We start from the raw sequence: 18,228 nt of genomic DNA on the forward strand, positions 1-18,228 counted from the left end.
TATGAAAAGGAAAATAAAATAATTATACTTACCAAAATACCCATATAATTTCAAATATTAAATAAAAAATTTATGTTAGATGAATACTATTTATATTCAATTGTTTCTTTTAGCAAAGAAATAGTAAAATATGGATTATTAAAAATATTCATTTTTTTGGTTGGCAAGGATTATTAAAAATAATAATATAATTATTTATAGGGTTTACCCTTGTTGGATGACTACCCTTGTTGGAGAAGTCAATAGTAATAAAAAAAAGCAGTTGGTCAAAGTCCAAACCCTAACCTCTGTATCGGGGATAAAAATGTAGTACATAATTGACCGCTTGTCTTTTGTTCCACTACACACCTTGTTCCAAAGATAGCAAAGTACTGTAATTTAAACCCAAGAAACGCTTGGCCGGCACGTTCTTTGCTTAGCCGCCCCCAATACTTAACGCACTCATTGCTCACTGTTCTCAACTCCGGCTCCGGCACAGACTATCACTGTAAGTCTTTAACCTCTCAATCTCTATGTACCCATCTCTCTCTGTATATATTATATATATCTGTATTTAGTATACACACACACATATATATGTATATGTATTGTGTAGTCATCAGCTTGTCAAAATTGCAATACTGAGGCTACATTCTTACCACATTACCATGATATTTTCTTAAATATGTTGTGTGATTGTATTAATACTATTGCATATGTTTTAATTATTTTTTGATGACAGTTTCATAGATTGGCTACTATCAAATCGACGGAACTTTACTCAATGGCTTTGCGGTTTGAGGTAGGCTTTGACTGTCATTGTGAAATTTATGGTCTTTGATTATGTTTGGTAATTGGGATGATTTTAGATTTGTTTGCTTTAGAACATTACATAGATACATTTTAATTGTTAGAGGTTTGCTAACAGGGACCGAGCCAGAAATTATGTTTAGGGGGCAAAATGCAATAAATTTTTTTAAGGTAGGGCAATTTTAAAATTTTACATAAAAAAGAAATTTTTTAAAGTTTAGGGGGGAAATTTTAAAATTTTTAAAGAAATATAGATACAAAAATGAAATTTTTTTAAGTTGGGGGGAAAGTTTTAAATTTTAAAGAATCAAACATACAAAATGAAAAGTTTTAAAGTTGAGGGGGGCACATGCCCCCCAAGCCTTAACTGGCTCCATCCCTGGTTGTTAATGATGAATTTGAATATGCAATGAATTCGGAGAGACATATTATGATGGAATTTGAAGCGAAGCAAGAAGAAATATTAGGGTGAATTTGAAAATGCAATGAACTTAAAATGACATATCATGATTGAATTCAAAAAAGAAAAGAAAAATGAAAAAGAATAAAAGGTTTCCTTTGTTGCTCAAGTGAAATTTTTGGGAATATCGGCTCCAAAGTATATGATGGCTAGCTTAATACAGGAAACATCGGTTTCTTTTAATTATTATTTTAGTTTGTGATTGTTAGCCGAGATTTGATAGGCGCAAATCATGGGATGTGACTTACCATATTATTTGAGATATTATAGCCAAATCATGGATTTGATTTTATTTACACATATATCTAGGCATAGAATATGCAATGATTTTATTTAGTTTCCTTTACTGTAATATTAACATGTGCTCTTTTTAGTATTTAAATATGAGAATTGTGAATGAGTGTTTATACATCTCATTCAAACCTTTTACATATTTTTCTTCTCCTTCTTCTATATTATATTTATTCTTGGTATCAAAGCCAGGCTGGTCCGACTGCAATGACTAATAAGGGCATTGCAAGTTCGGTACCACCCATTCGAGAATGGTCTAAGGAGACATCCCCTATTTGGGAGGTGTAAAGTAGGCAGGGCTGTCCGACCTCAATGAGGGCATTGTAAGTTCGAAACCACCCATTCGGAAATGGTGTGAGACGTGGTTGTTTTTTTTATGGTCTGAGGAGACATTGTCGATTCTTCCATCTACATTGTTTAAACATATGTATGAAGGGGAATGGTTTGAGGAGACATTGTTGATTTTTCTATCTACATATTTTAACCATGTGTATGGAGGGAAATGGTCTGAGGAGACATTTTTGGTTGTTTACGGTCTGAGGACATGGTTGGTTGTTTTGGCTCTGAGGATACATTGTTGAATGTTTATGGTCTGAGGAGACACTTTGATTTATTGATCGGCACTTCATTTGACATAAAAGCATCGCTAATCATATTTGCACTTGTTGGTAAGACCGTGTTTAAGGATGCATTGTCCAAGTTGGGCGTCTCAGACATCCACGCACCAACTTGAGGGGGAGTGTTAGCCGAGATATGATAGGCCCAAATCATGGGATGTGATTTACTATATTATCTGTGAGATATGATAGCCACAAATCATGTAGTTGACTTTATTTACGCATATGTCTAGGCATAGAATACGCAATGATTTTATTTAGTTTCATTTATTGTACTATAACATGTGCTCTTTTTAGTATATAAATATGAGAGTTGTGAATGAATGTTTATACATCTCATTCAAACCTTTTACATATTTCTTTTCTCTTTCTTCTATGTTATATTTCCTTTGTGATAGACAAGAGAAGCAAGATTTTGTCTGAAGTTTGATGCTTAAAAGAAGAACAATTATAGGCGATTGTTGGTTCATTAGAGGGTTTTAACTTAGAGGGTTTTAACTCTTACTTCTTGTTACTCAGCATCACTTTCTCATCGTATTGGAATGCTTTCCTCATATCAAAGAAACTGCTATGTTTGTTTGCAGGCAAAGAAAATTCACGCACATTACCTGATTGGTCCATGAACTGATGAACTTAATTGTTTCTTAGTATATTCGTTTTCTGTTTGTTAATTGGGAACTATGCTTTTGTGTTTCTTGCATTAGATTCTTGGGAGGTTTAACCGCGCTCGTGCAGCTCAACTGACACTCCCTCACTTTGTGTGCCAGACACCTCTGTTTATGCCCGTCGGTACACAAGGTTAGAGTTTCAATTATCATATAATCACTCAGCATACAGTAGCCTCTGCATACAGTTCCCCAGTAGGCTAAGATAATGTACCTTTCCATCTTTAATTGGAATTATAAAAACATTTTAAAAAGTTCATGACCAATGTCTATATCAATAACCGATTGTAGTTGAGCAAATGGTTAATTGGTCGTCAAATCATTGAAATCTTGGTTTATTTTGTCTCACTGAATAGACGCTAGCTCCCAATTAAATTGATAAGTTAAATATTTTTACAGAGGTTGAGTATTACGTTTCAGTGGCATGTGCTGTGAGCATCTCTGGTCCTAGTCCATGCAGGGTCTAATTTGTAGGATAGATAACATGGTCATAATGGTCATTGGTGCAAATACTTTGTATTTACATATTCCATAGGAAACAATTTATTGTGGACTATGGTTTCTTAAACTTAACATACATATCTGCACACTTTCGTACACAATTATGTTTGTATGTAGTGTTGATGGGACAAGTTTGGGGTTTCATGGTTACAGGGACAATCAAAGGTTTGGCAACTAACCAGCTTGAGGAGATTGGTTGCCAAATAATACTTGGAAATACTTATCATTTGGCACTTCGTCCTACTTCGGAACTAATTGACGAGTTGGGGGGTCTCCACAAATTTATGAACTGGCCAAGAGCACTGCTTACTGACTCTGGTGGCTTTCAGATGGTTGTGTTTCATGATTTGATATGATACTATATATCTCTGATTTTACTTTATTATTGTTTTTTGATGTTAGTATTATAATTCACACTATCCTCGTTTATTTATAAAAAAATGCAGACTGTCCTAGTTTATTTATATTTTTATTCCTAGCTTCCTCATACAACTCAAGGATATGAACTTACAGTTTTAATTACTTATATTTTTATTATTATTATTTTCAGACAATTTTGGATACGTTTATGTCTACCTGCTTTATTGCTTGAACTATCTTATTTGGTTCAAGTAATGTTATATGTTTCAATAGGAAGCTTTGTCAATTTGCCATAGGGCCGGCTCATCTACTGTTTGCATCACATTTCTGAAATCGTGGTAGATTGCTCAAAATTGATAAAGTAGTCCAATCTAAAGAACTGCTATCCATACGTTCTTTAGCTCGCAGTCATAAAATATACACAATATGCCAGAGTGAGAAGGTTTTGGCTGCTCTCAAGCAATTTACTTGTCTTAAAAAATAGAAATGTTATTTGGATGTTCTGAATCTTTCCTTGATCAATGCATTTATTCTCTTCCTAATGGTTTGAAAACCATGAAACACAAAATCCACAACAATTCAAATCCACAACATTTTAAGTTGTTACATAATCTTAGTTTATTGAGTTATCTGTTGTCTCCTGATTCGGTCAAACTTCTCAGAACTTTGTTTGGCAGAGACGATAGTGGTTTTATTTGACATGTATAGAGGAAACAATGGGCATTCCATGTAGTAATAAAACTAAATTGCTCGTTATCTTACTAGACGGTAGTGTTATTGATGGAGAATTGTTTGCTCTAGGTTCCTTTCTGTAATACCATTTCATCTGTTTTGTAACTCAACTGTTGCCATTAGTATAATGAAAAATGGGTTAGGAGAACATCTGCAACTGCATTGCCCATTCATATCGATAGTGTTGTAGCAAACAAAAAGCATGGGAGAATCACTTCAGGATGTTTACTCAAAGTAGTTTAAGTAGCTGAATTGTAGTTGCATATGTGATTTGTCATTCCAGTGATGCAAGCTTATTATGGCAATAGATTTAGTGATGTGATCTCCATTAAAGCTTATTATGGCAATAGGCCTGAGTAGTGATAGTATATGCAATTAAGCTTTCAAATTTTCTGATGTTTTCAGGTCTCATTATTACATTTGGCTGACATAACAGAAAAAGGTGTCACATTTCAGGTACTTTTTTATTTTCATTTTAGTTACTGATGTAACTGAACCTGTATGGCATGCAAACAGTGTACTGTGATGGTGCACTAAATTAAATTGTAATATTTCTGTATTTGTGTTCTGTAAAACAAGGTTGCTGCATGTTGTTCCTTATATATGTTTGATGCCCCTCTCGGTCTATGTATAGAATTTTATGTTATTACAATCTCTTTGTTGTTGACATTTGAATTTGTACCCAATCATTTGTCATTTATTCACTCATGCATCATCTTTGTTGGATGCACACATTGTTTTGTAGTTACGTATTCATAGGATATACCAAAAAAATTTGTGAAGTAAAACCCATATGGTTAGGAAAAGCCTTGGCGCAATGGTGAAAGTTCAGACTGTTAAGTACGTAATGCATGTTCAAGTTTGATGGCAACCACGTAAATGCCTCGGAGATCAGATTGGATGGTGGAATAAACTTCCTGATTGCCTGGTCATTTTCTGGCAAGAGTGATGCAAGTTAATACAAATGTTTTCCCCATTGGCAATTGGGCTCCTTCTGCTTCTGGAGGATTAATTAGGTCATATCAGGGTGTTTGGATTGCACGTTGACATGAAAGCTGTATTTAGACATGGACATACACTGCATTCTCTTGTATGTGGGCGTGTGTGCATTCGTGGGTGTTATTATGAATTAGGTAAGTCCATCAACTAACAAAATATAAGATATGGGTTTACATTGTTAGGGTCGTTAAATACATTGAAAGTTAACTTAGCCCATAATTATGATTCCATCTTGTACTAATGCTTAATTCTCATCTGCAATGGCATACTCGATGGTCAATTTGCTGTTACTTAGCTAATGTTCTACCTGTTTCAACTTTTATGAAATTTTCGTGTTCATTTATTTTCACTCTTGAACTAACCAAGTATCCAGAGTGCACCCCTTTTTTGATGTTGCTTGTAACTAAATCCTTATTTTCTTACTGCAGTCACCTGTTGATGGAAAGCCAATGCTTCTAACACCCGAGGAATCAATTCAAATCCAAGTGGGTAAATTTTGCGCGTTTCTTTTTTTTATTTATTTGTTCCGGGTTTATAATTTTTATGCCTGAACTCACAAGTCTTCCTAGAATTGGGGAGTTTTTGTGTCTAATTAAGTTTCAGTATGTGGTATAATAACAGCAAAATAAATGTTCTGGCCATTACATGTGGATACATTTTTTTTTTTTTAAACTTGTCTTTCCCTCTTCTTCATGGACACATATGGCTGTATTGGTTACATAATATTAATTAGTACTCTGATGTTGTGTAACTTTCCATTTCCAATTCAGATATATCATACAAAAAAGTTCTACTATCACCATTTTGAAGTTCTTTTATAATTTGATATACTATGCATGACTGCAGCAATAGTTTAGTTCTCTGCTGTCCGATCCCCTAGACTTTGTCAGACTTGGATAATTGATTGTTTGTAAACCTGGGCGAGTTGAGAATTTGTTGGCTTCTATGGATCCTAATGCAATCACCTATGAAAGAAAGAAAATAAATCTGAAGAAGGAAAAAACAAAGAGCTAATTCAAGTTAGAAAAATAGCTTAAACACCCACAACTCAATCCCAAAGAAAGGGAGGGGTAAAAGGCTGCTACAACAGACTGAAAATATTGATTATACGTCAAAGAGTTGCTGAACACAACTTGGAACAATCCTTTTATAAGACACAAGGGATGCCCTAGCAAAAATATAATCCTAGCCCCAGCCACGGACCTTTAAGGGGACCAGGGGGGGCGAATCCCCCCTCTGGAATATATATATATATTTTTTTTGTATTATATACTTGACTTTTTAAAAAATTTATACCATGCCCCCCCTGAAATTTCACAAATGCCCCCCACTATATACGTTTCCAAAATATTATTTTATTACCTACAACTTTACTCTTTCACACTTTGGTTCTCTCATCTCTGTCTCCTGCGCAAACATATATAGACAATATAGCTTCAGCCTTCAGGCCTTCTGCCTTCGGCAGTTCTTTCCATCACCGACCAGCCCCTACCTCCATCTGGCAATCCATGTCTCTCTCTCACATACATGACACCCACAAACACAGTACCCACTATAATATATATATATATATATATATATATATTATTTATGTTGTTATTAAAAGGCCACCCCCCCTGACATAATTTCCTGGGTCTGTCACTGCCTAGCCCTTCAAATAAATAACAACATAAATAAATATATATATATATATATATATATATATATATATGTTGTTATTAAAAGGCCGCCCCCCCTGACATAATTTCCTGGGTCCGTCACTGCCTAGCCCTTCAAATAAATGTAATCTAAAGGCTAGTATGCTTTCCAGTAGAATAAAAAGCTAAAAATGACAAAACAGACCTTAAATAGTCACATGACTCACTTAAAAGGCACATGACTTGTAAAATAAAGACCAAAATGACAATAGTATCCTAAATATGAAATAAAGAGAGACTTAATACTTATATAAATGATTCTTGACCAATAAACAATCACACAATCTGATCACATCATCAGCTGCCCCTATTAATGGAAACTCAGCATAGTCTTCTGAGGATCTTTAATAGTTTGAAGAAAGTCTTCTTCCATTTGCACTGCATTAGTCCCTCCAGGTGAGAGAAAACTCGTCCTTGAGTTAGAAGCAAATTTCCACGACCAATCCAAAATCTGAGCATGGTGTTCCATCCCTTCTTTCTTCTTGTCCGGAATTGAATCAAATACAACAATCTTCTTGTACTAACAAAGATTACATGGACTTTGCTAGATTTCCTTTGAAATTGGGGATTCGCAAAATTCGGTCGAACACGTATCCTGAACTAGAAGTTTAATTAACTTTTCTTCCACCAGCTGCCTTGCAGGTGTAGTGTGTTCCCAGAATTCACTCCAAATCATATCATAAAAGTGAAATCCATTTTTAGTGCTCAAATCTTCAAACACCAATAAGTGATCAGACTAGTATTCTTGCAAAACTTCCGCTGGTGAAAGGTTAAACACTTCATTGTTCTCCATTGCTCTTGTTAGCACCACGATATCATAGCTTCCTTCATTTTGAGATTCTTCATTTGTAGCTTCTTTACCAGATCCATAGATTCAATGTGTGGTTCTAAATAAAAAATTAGAGGCTTACTCCAGTCAACAAATGGTTCTGTTGTAGTCAATGTTATGAACAACCATGACTCATCATATGTTGAATCATTCTTGGAATCGTGATAAAAACTTTCTAAACGTGGCTTCTCATGATTGACGAAAGTGTTCTCATTGGACTCGTCATCCTTATCATAAATAGGTTCCTCTGCTTCTCCACCAAGATATCCTACAAATTCTGGAATTTTCACCTTAAAGCCACCATCACAACGCCTTTCTTCAAATGGAAGAAGTGCTGGTCTCGGTGTTGCCGTTCCGAAAAAAGGATTAACTAAATCATCTTCCAGATTATCCTCCTCCTCAGATTTGATACCATCTTGAGAAGGGGCTTAGGTTTGCACAACGCGCAGGGCTAAAGCTTCAATCTGCCTTCTTAAATCTTCTATCACGGCAAGCACTTGTTGTTGATCAACAGCTGTGTCCTGACGAGGCTGAACGGCTGGTCTGCGAAGTGGATTTCTTCTCCTTGGTGGCATGTTGCAAAGCCTAAAAGAGATATCTAATATCTCAACACAAAACCACTGGACCAGAACTTGCTCTAATACCAATTAATACAATCAGCTATGAAAGAAAGAAAATAAATCTAAAGAAGGAAAACATAGAGAGCTAATTCAAGCGAGAAAATAGCTTAAACACCCACAACTCAATCCCAAAGAAATGGAGAGGTAATAGGCTGCTACAGCAGACTGAAAATGTTGATAATACATCAAAAAGCTGCTGAATACAACTTGGGACAACCCTTTTATAAGACACAATGGATGCCTTAGCAAAGATATAATCACATCCCTTCAAATAAATGTAATCTAAAAGCTAGTATTCTCTCTAGCAGAATAAAAAGCTAAAAATGACAAAACAGACCTTAAATAGTCACATGACTCACTTAAAAGGCACATGACTTATAAAATAAAAACGAAAATGACAATAGTATCCTAAATATGAAATAAAGAGAGACTTAATACTTATATAAATGACTCTAGACCAATAAACAATCGCACAATCTGATCACATCATCAGCTGCCCCTATTAATGGAAACTCAGCCTAGTCAGGATGGGCGTACTATAGAGCACTGGTAAATTGGAGACGGAACACCACCATCCAATGAGGTTAAGTAACTTCATGAGATTCAGTATGTCAGGATACTTTTCGTACCAAAATTCCTTGCACAGCTTTGCTATGTGATAGGATTCTATATTAGTAAGCTCATAAAATTGTTTTGGGTAATGCCTAAGCACTCCTCTCAATTGATTAACGCTTGGAAAGGTGTCCTGTCAAAGAACAAGCTTGGGATTATTGGAAGATTGTTCCACATTGTGTGTGGTGGTGCTTGTGGCGTGAGAGGAATAACAGATCCTTTGAAGGAAAAGAATCGTCTTTAGCTACTTTAAAAATTCATATTCTTCGTTCTCTGTTCTCTTATGTAAGAGGAAGTGCATGTTCCTCGATTGATGATTTCTTTGATCTCTTGGATTCCATTGGTCCTTAGACCTTTTTTATTCTTGTATTAGGGACACGTTCGCCTTTTGAACGTTTTTCTAATATATTTTTACTTAAAAATAAAAAAATAAAAAAAAAAAAGAAGCTGTTTTATATCTGAAGCTATGGTTGTCAAGGTCTTCCCATAAATTAAAGGCATATAGAGCAGTTTGACTATTTTTCATCATTTCCAAACCATTAGTGTAACCCATCCCATGGCCTCATTCAAAAAAGTAGAGGGATCCGGCGCTCATTGCTTGCTTTGGTCGACAGATTATTGACTAGTTGTCTGAGGATCTTTAACTGTTTGAAGAAAGTCCTCTTCCATTTGCACTGCATCAGATCCTTCCATCCAAAATATATCTATTTCCAATTTTTTTTGTTTGTTTGGAAAGCTTTAAGGGATGCTGAATTAGGAGTTCTTTTGGTTAGCTTTAGGGATGTTACTTCCCATAAGATTGGAAATACAAAAATTTCTTTCTGAAATTTACTACTTTCAGATGGATCAAAAAACTAAAAAGAAACAAGTGATTGTTGAGATCTCTTTTATCTTTTTAAAGAGGAAATGCTCATTTCGAGATCCATGAATTGCATATGATTATTGATGTCAATGTCGGAAGTTATTATCTAGCAAAAGTAATAAAGGCCAAACGCTCTATCCGTGTGTAATTTGCCCAAACATCAGGGGAGGTCAGTATAATTTACCCTTTTCAATTTATTGCGTTGTTTATGGGGTTTGCATATAGAACACGACAATCGTGACAAGCGCGTTATAAAAATTTTAAATTTTTTTCTTTTAATTTATACATTCAGTATTTGTTAATATAGTGTTTCCTTGTCAAATATCTTATGTGATCTGTGAACAACTTCTGCAGAACAGAATTGGAGCAGATATCATTATGGCTCTCGATGATGTTGTGAAAACCACCATTACAGGCCCACGAATTGAAGAGGCTATGTATCGCACTCTTCGTTGGATAGACAGGTGTATAGCAGGTAGCTACATCTAATAGGAGATTGGCAGACATGTTTCTTTCACATATGTTATACATACCCATCCAAATTGAAGCAAGTGCTGTCCAACCTTGACCCACCTGGGCTCATGAGCTAGAAGACGTGTCCTTTGGGCTCAGCCGCTCAGGAACTCTGGGTCAGATGGCAGCATACCAAGCCAGTTTGATTTTTGTGAAAGCTTTCATTTGAAGGTAGAATCTATTGGTTAGGTTGGTGGATTTGTTACAAGTGCACTAGAATAATGCAACATGTAGTGTGGACCTGTCATTTGCTTAAATATTTCTTATGTGGGCATGCATTCTTAGTTCTGGGATCTCCTAGTCTTTCATGGGTAATTTTCTGGCGCTCATTTGTTGGCAAGCGACCTTCTGTTTCTAGATCCCTAATTTTCCTTGGGTTACTATCCAGTGGATTCTTTTAATGTATTCATTGCCTTTTGATTCAGTTATTAAACATTTTCTGCAATGTTAATTTTTGTGAACTACAGCTCACAAGAGACCAAATGAGCAGAATTTATTTGGTATTGTGCAAGGTGGTTTAGATCCCGTCTTAAGGTGAATGTCACTTCAATCTATAATAATCTCTCTGAAACTTTACTCTGCTGTATATTCATTACTTTATTTTCTTTATTTTTGATGGTAGTTATTATACTACAATTTATTTTTATCAGGGATATATGTGTCAAAGGTTTGGTGGACCGGAATTTACCTGGGTATGTGTATACTACTCTCAGTCCCTAGTTTTGATGCTTGTGCATATCTGTATTTCTCGCATTTCCATTATCTCTTACAAAATTAATGAGCAGCTTGCAGACAAGGATGATGAGGTTTCGATGTACTCGATGTTCTCTAAAATTATTACCTGTTTTACACGGGAAGTCACTAGTTTGGTACTTACCAAGAAAAAAAAAGGTTTTCTGGTTTAGCCTTTTTAAAATAACTTGTGCTTAAAGATTAGTAGGTGTTGGACATATGTTTACAATTAGAGACAAAGTACACCATTCTCTGTCTATTCTTTATGTTTTCAGTGAGAAATCTAGAAATTCGTGATTTACTTTATTTTGTTGGATATTAGGTGTTTTTCTATGTATTGATAGTATTTGTGATTGTGGTGTATAAGGAGGCTATGGTGTGTACTATATGAGATTCTCTGATTGAGGGCTGATTTAAGAGCCAAGGTCTTGGAAGACTATTGAAGATTGGGAGCTTGAAGCAATGTATTCTTTTTTAACATGCTGCATGTTTCTAGGGCAGTGAGGATGTAATGTTGCGGAATCATGATAAGAATGGAAGAGTCAAGGTGATGGTGCTGATAGGGGGTACTCCATCTTGGTTTCCTTGGAAAGAAATTCGGAGGACAAATTCTCTTCCAATTTTTTTTTTGGTTGGCAGTCACTTGAAAAAAAAATTGCAATTGGTAATTTGAGGCATCAAATTCTTTTCTGTTAGTGTCGCTTGTGTAAAGGAGATGAAGAAACAGTTGATCACTTATTCTAGCACTGTACAACAGTGAGGGAGTTGTGCTCTCTCCTTCTCTCTTTTTTGGGTGGTTGGGTCTTGCCAAGGACTGTCCATTTGCTTCAGTTGAGGTTTCTGTTTGTGGTACGATGACAGACAAAAGCAGAAAATTATGTCACATGGATTATTATAAATTCGTGAAGCACCTATGTCGAACATATGACACTTGGGGATGGGATATGTTTTCGACATGTCTGGTTGGACATGCATGTAGCAAGCACGATGGATAATTCAAGTTTATAACTATTCATTATTCAAATTTCCCTTCCTTGCGTTATTGATTCAAAATAGCTGGAGTGCCTATGTTGCTACTCTATATTACATAAAAGTATTATTTTATTCTGGGAAACAAAAGAGATTATTTAAAAAACTGAATACATAGACGTGTTCCCCTAGTCTTGGAATTAAGTATTTGATAGATCTGTAACTTAGACACATGTCCATACACGACAGACTTGCATGTTTCCATGTAACATTGTGGGAAGATTGTGGAGCTGCTCTATTATTCCTTTCCTGATGTGTGAGGAAAAAGAGGAATAGGACTTTAGAGTGAGTGAAGTGAACTGTGTATTGATTGATTGTAACACTGTTTTGAGATCTATATTTTTGTGCATGGCTGGGAGATCATTTTATTTAAGGGTCATTGCTTGGTGCAATAGTAAAAGTTCAACCTAACAAGCAAGAGGATGTAGGTTTGAGTCTGACTGTGACAGCAGCCACTTTATGCAAAATAATATCAAATATTAGTTCTAACTCAAGCCTTTCCTTCCCAGCACCTCGTATAGGCATGGCCAACTCTAGGTAATGGCCTTTTTGGCTGGTAAATTATTGCTTGGCTGGGTTTATTTTAGATTGTTTGGATGGCTTGGAGTTAATTTCTTTATGTTTTCTTCTTTCTTTGTATACTTCAAGCTTAGACTTGTGTTTCCAATTCCTTATTTAATTTTTGTAGAGGTATTTTTAAGGGATGGAATTGATCCCATTGACACTATTTTCCTTCAAAATTAAATTAGTAGCTTGGTGGTTCAGCAATCATGGGATTGAAATAACTGAGTTTACTTCTGTGACAGCTATGCTATTGGTGGTCTTGCAGGCGGTGAAGATAAAGATTCATTTTGGCGTGTTGTTGCTCAGTGTACTGCTGCACTGCCTGAGGATAAACCAAGATATGTCATGGTACAAATGACTCTCATCATTTTAGCACCTTCAACTATATTGAATTGTTTGAACTGTGTCTCTTTCTCTTCTTTGACCTTTTTCATTTTCCATGTTATCTTACCCAGCACCCACTATTATGCAGGGCGTTGGCTATCCACTGGATATTGTAGTTTGCAGTGCTTTGGGTGCTGACATGTATGACTGTGTCTATCCTACCCGTACTGCTCGCTTTGGCACAGCTCTTGTTCCTGAGGTGACGACTTCTTGTTTCACATACATTTTATATGAACTTTATTTTGATAAATTCTTGCCAATACTCTCCTAACAGCCAACATTTCACCATTTATGAAAATTTAAAGGATCGATTTACTCCATTGGACTGATAAATTTGTTAATAATTTTATGACTTGTCTTCAAAAGAGTGATTTAAGTTTTGTTGATTTCTCATTCCGACATCAGTTTAGTTTGAAAATTTTCTCTCTTGCTACCAATATCTGGATGCAGTATGCCTTCAGATCCTTCTTTGACATCGAAACAGGTTTCCCTTTCATGGTATTGTGCTGGAAAAAATATTTAAAAGATTTCAATAGAATACTGGAAATGTAATGCTCTATAGCTAGTGTATATCAACAAGATAATGGGGAAATATAAGCACGGTAAATTGAGGATGGAACTAAAAGATATGAACTTCAAGAGGTTTCATTTTCAGTATACAAAAACAAAGATCCACCTTCTTTTGGTGGGTAAGTGTATTTTTTATTACATTACAAAAAAGGAGCAAAGATATAAACTATATTATATACCAAAAAAGATCATATTTGTGCGTTGTTGAGCAAAAATATGTTTTAACACATTTAAGTGTTCATCATCATGTCAAATGACTAACAACTAAAAGGCCTTGTAACAGTGTCTAAGTCATGCACTAAAGCAGAATAATTGATATCATTGATTGGGTAATGCTATCATGAAATTGATTTATTGATGAACCTAATTGACCTTCTCATGCACTCGGGACCCTCATGCATCATACTCATTATAACTTACCAGAGGGAATCAGAGTTTCTATAATCCAGTTATTTGGTTATAATGATTATTTGATTTTTGTCGAACTGTACTGGAATTTATTTTATTGAGTCGCTGGAAAGTACATCACCTTACTTGCAGCGTTTCAGTTTAATGTCTTGCTTGGATTGTCTTCCCTTGGTTTCTATTCAACTAAATGTGACCTTGTTGTTATTGTAAGAAACCTTGTTTTTCCTAGATTCATGAACGTGTTAAATGTAAATATATATCACATATATTCTTCTTGCATTGTGACCTGAAGGCCACGGGTTCAAATCAAGGAAACAGTCTCTCCGCATGCCCTTTATATATATATATATATTTATATATATTCTTTCTGCATGTTTTCTTCTTGAAGACTAGCAAAAATTGACATTATGCATATTGTAGCTTTTAGTCACTCTCGGGCTCAACACAGAAAGAGTATTTTGTTTCTTATAACTCTACTTGTCAATGAAGAAGTGTGTATTTTTTTTTATATGCACCTGAATTTTACACTGTGCAAGAGAAGTTAAAACTGGCAATTATACCCCTTCCTCTTCTTTTCTCTTTGTTCTTCTGCTAATATAGAGTTGTTCATGCAGGGAGTTTTAAAACTTAAACACAATGCAATGGCCAATGATGTTCGTCCTATTGATCCTACCTGCACGTGTATGGTATGCCCGTAATTGGATGCTCATTGGCTTTGGTCACTAATTACATGCTGAGTTTGCGGTATATATCTTAGTCAATCTATTTTTCTTGCTGTAGGTCTGCAAAACCTATACAAGGGCCTACATCCATTGCCTTGTTACAAAAGATGCTATGGGATCTCAGCTTCTGTCTTATCACAATTTGTACTACATGATGAAGGTACAGACCCAGAAATATTTTATGTAGTAAATTTCTGAGGTTTTACCTCTGTGCCTTTAACTCAAGTGGTATTGCCTCCTCCTCCCACATGGAAGGTTGATTGTCTAGTTCCCACGGGGACAATAGTGGGTGTTTGAGCACCTTACCTACCCCAAAAAAAGAATAAATATAAAAATCTGATCTTCACTTTATTACTTACGTTCAAAAGTAAAATCATTTTGCAGCTTAGCAGAGATCTACACTTGTCGATAATACATGGACGGTTTCCCGAGTATGTTGCTTTTCCTATTTTTGCTCCCAACCTCCTTGTTTATATATTTATTCTTTTGTTCTTTCTGCGAACCGGTCATACATTTTCATTTCATTTTATAAATCCCTTCTTTTTTTCTTTTTTGTTTCTACAGGTTTGTATGCGGATTCCTGCTGAAAATGGTATTTATTGTACTGAAAATTGCCTTGTATTCTTCTCTTTTTCTTTGCGCATGTTATCTAACTTTTACCGTATTACCAATCGTGAACTATTGTCATTGAATTTTTATTGCCTTTTTACTAATATATGTTTATCTGTGTTGCTAATATTGGTATGCCTTTCCTTGGTTATTCCATTCTTCAAAATTCATCAGCCTTGGTACTTTTCCTGATAGTAATATGTTTTATATCCAAGTCATTAGAAATTCAGTTGCAAAATAATGTATTTATTCCTTTGGTACAGTTTGTTTTGACTTGAGGAAACCCATTATCGATCAGAAACGACCCAATAATCAAAACCCACTAGCTAAACCCATGTAATTTTTAGGCCAAATTCCATCGTTTAGGGACTATAAATCATGTTTTTTAGTCCTGTAGGAAGACTGATATTTCGAGTTTTTTGTTGAAGGTCTAAACAAAGTCGAATTATTCTGATTTTTTGGTATTTATCTTAGTTTACTGATTAGATTTTATCTCCTTTTTCTCATGATATTTTTTTGAGATAGTTCAATTTTGGGCTTGGTTTTTTAGGATTCCTTCTGTTTATAGGATTTATCTACTATAAATACATGTACTGCAAGAGCAAATGGGGACAATTCATCATTCATTAATAAAATTTCAGAATTGGTTTCTATAAACTCTGTGAATTCAAAGTTGCTTTAATGTTCCTTTGCGAACGTATTTGGCTTCCGCTTCTTCAGCCAATTGATGGAGTGGAAGTTATGAGCGTTTAATATTGAACAAGAGAACAACTTTGAATCCACAAAGTATAAGCAAAGAGAATTCTGAAATATTGTTAACGAATGGATTATATGCTCTTTGCAATACATGTATTTATAATAAAGAAAACCTAACAACACATGGATGGCTAAAAATAAGCCTAAAATCCATTTGTCTCTAGACGTACAAAAAAAAATAGGATAAGAAACCTAATCACTAAAAACTACCAAATACTAAAATTCAGAATAATCCGAGTCTGTTCAGGCCACAAACAAAATCCGAATAAACCTTAAGAACTTAATTTAATGCATCATTTTGCTGAAACCTGTAGCCTCAAGTTCATTTCTGCACTTGGAAATCTTGTCCGTGGTTGTCTCTTTGATAGCTTGGGCAATAAGCAATTGACATTATAGAGTGTGGGTAAATGCAACTAAATTCCTGTTTATTCATAATGTTTCACTGTTACAACATGTGTGTATGTACATATATATGTTATATCTATTTTTCATTTATCTATTTTTCTACATCTTCAATGTTGTCGCCTCTATATATTACTCTGAAGATCGTTCTTACTGCATACCGAGGATCTACTGTTTATATACTGTATATTTAGACGTAATGACTTGCAATGAGTTCTTGAACCTTTTGATGTTGATATTTTCTTGTAGTTTCCCAAAGGAAATGTTCCTGAATGGGTCTGCAATGCCATGGAGGTTGCTGGAATTGATATTTCTTCGTGCTGTGCTCCATTCTCGTCAGCTCAAGATTAGTTTAGCAAATACAGGACCCCAACAAAATATATTTTTGAACAAGGAAATTATTTTACAGATTTACTTGAAAGAGGTAGACAACAATGCAGTTTGAAAAACTAGGGCAGCATATATTTTGTAAGCCCATATGCTGCTTCACTAGGAATTATACCCGATTGAGGTTTTGTGTCAATTGATTTGTAATACACACATTGCAAGATAATTTTTCCATGTCAATGAGAAGTTATCCGAAATGATTTTTTTTTTACCATTTCGAATGGACTCTGTACCTATATATATATATATATATATTTCTTCGGCAAGTAAGTTCTCTACCAGATCTCGAACTCTATTTAAAGGGTTGAAGTACAAATAGACTCTAAACCCAAACAGCTTGCAAGGATTGGTATGTTTTTTGACGTTTTGATTATGGTATTATTGAAGCATCTACTGCAACTACGATACTTAAGCATGTTTGAGATTATTCTACTCTAGTTTAATGTACTCTTTCACAAGATTTCTAGTTGGCAAGATTCAGGAGCCAGCCAACATGCTTACAAGATGGGGCTAAAAGGAGGCTAATAAAATAAAATTTTGTTTCAAAAAAATGTAAATGGAATAGGAAATCAATAACAATAATGATTTATAATTTGAAAGTCGGACAATTGATTCATGTGTGTGGTGGTTGATGTCATCGTATGTCATGATGACATCAGTCCTCACTCACATAAAATTAGTCAGATTTGTCTGCCATCGAACTCCCTATCACTACTTTTTTCTTCTTCCAGTGGTTCAGGCAAAGAATTCAGAGTTTGATCTTCTACCTTTGGGAGTAGATTCTTTCACTCAAAGGATATCCAAGAACCTAGGTGAACAGAGGCGTGAGAAGGCTCATTTCATTCATTGATGATCAAAAGATCTATCTAAAGAAATACATATGTGTTAAATCATACTCTTCAGGATATATAGAAAGATACAGATTTTAATATACTATTATAAATAATATGTATAATCATATGAGTAAAAAGAAAATTATAAACTTGATGACACCTGAGTCGGGTGCTCATAGAAGTGCATGGTTCACTCTTTATAAAAAGTAATTACTCAAAATTTCTCTCCTGGCTCTCCTAACGCACTCAACGCAAAATGGGTAACATATCTGTGTCTGAACAAGT

The 18,228-nt window shown here is 35.0% G+C and overlaps 1 protein-coding gene across 1 annotated transcript; it reads left to right on the forward strand.

Moving 5' to 3' along the window:
• Nucleotides 1-332: 332 nt before the first annotated feature.
• LOC132274142 (uncharacterized) lies at nt 333-17,322 on the forward strand. The gene is made up of 16 exons (XM_059775322.1): nt 333-487; nt 722-781; nt 2,862-2,955; nt 3,477-3,655; nt 4,821-4,871; nt 5,843-5,899; nt 10,389-10,509; nt 11,015-11,081; nt 11,198-11,239; nt 13,115-13,220; nt 13,345-13,455; nt 14,849-14,920; nt 15,015-15,116; nt 15,341-15,387; nt 15,521-15,548; nt 16,973-17,322. Exons 2-16 carry the CDS (start codon nt 764-766, stop codon nt 17,072-17,074), a joined length of 1,197 nt encoding a protein of 398 aa, XP_059631305.1. The 5' UTR covers nt 333-487; nt 722-763; the 3' UTR covers nt 17,075-17,322.
• Nucleotides 17,323-18,228: the final 906 nt, after the last annotated feature.

This window comes from Cornus florida, unplaced genomic scaffold (genome assembly GCF_030987335.1).
Source record: "Cornus florida cultivar Cherokee Brave unplaced genomic scaffold, ASM3098733v1 CherokeeBrave_3.0.0_Hap2_Chr09, whole genome shotgun sequence".
NCBI classification, from domain to species: Eukaryota; Viridiplantae; Streptophyta; class Magnoliopsida; order Cornales; family Cornaceae; genus Cornus; species Cornus florida.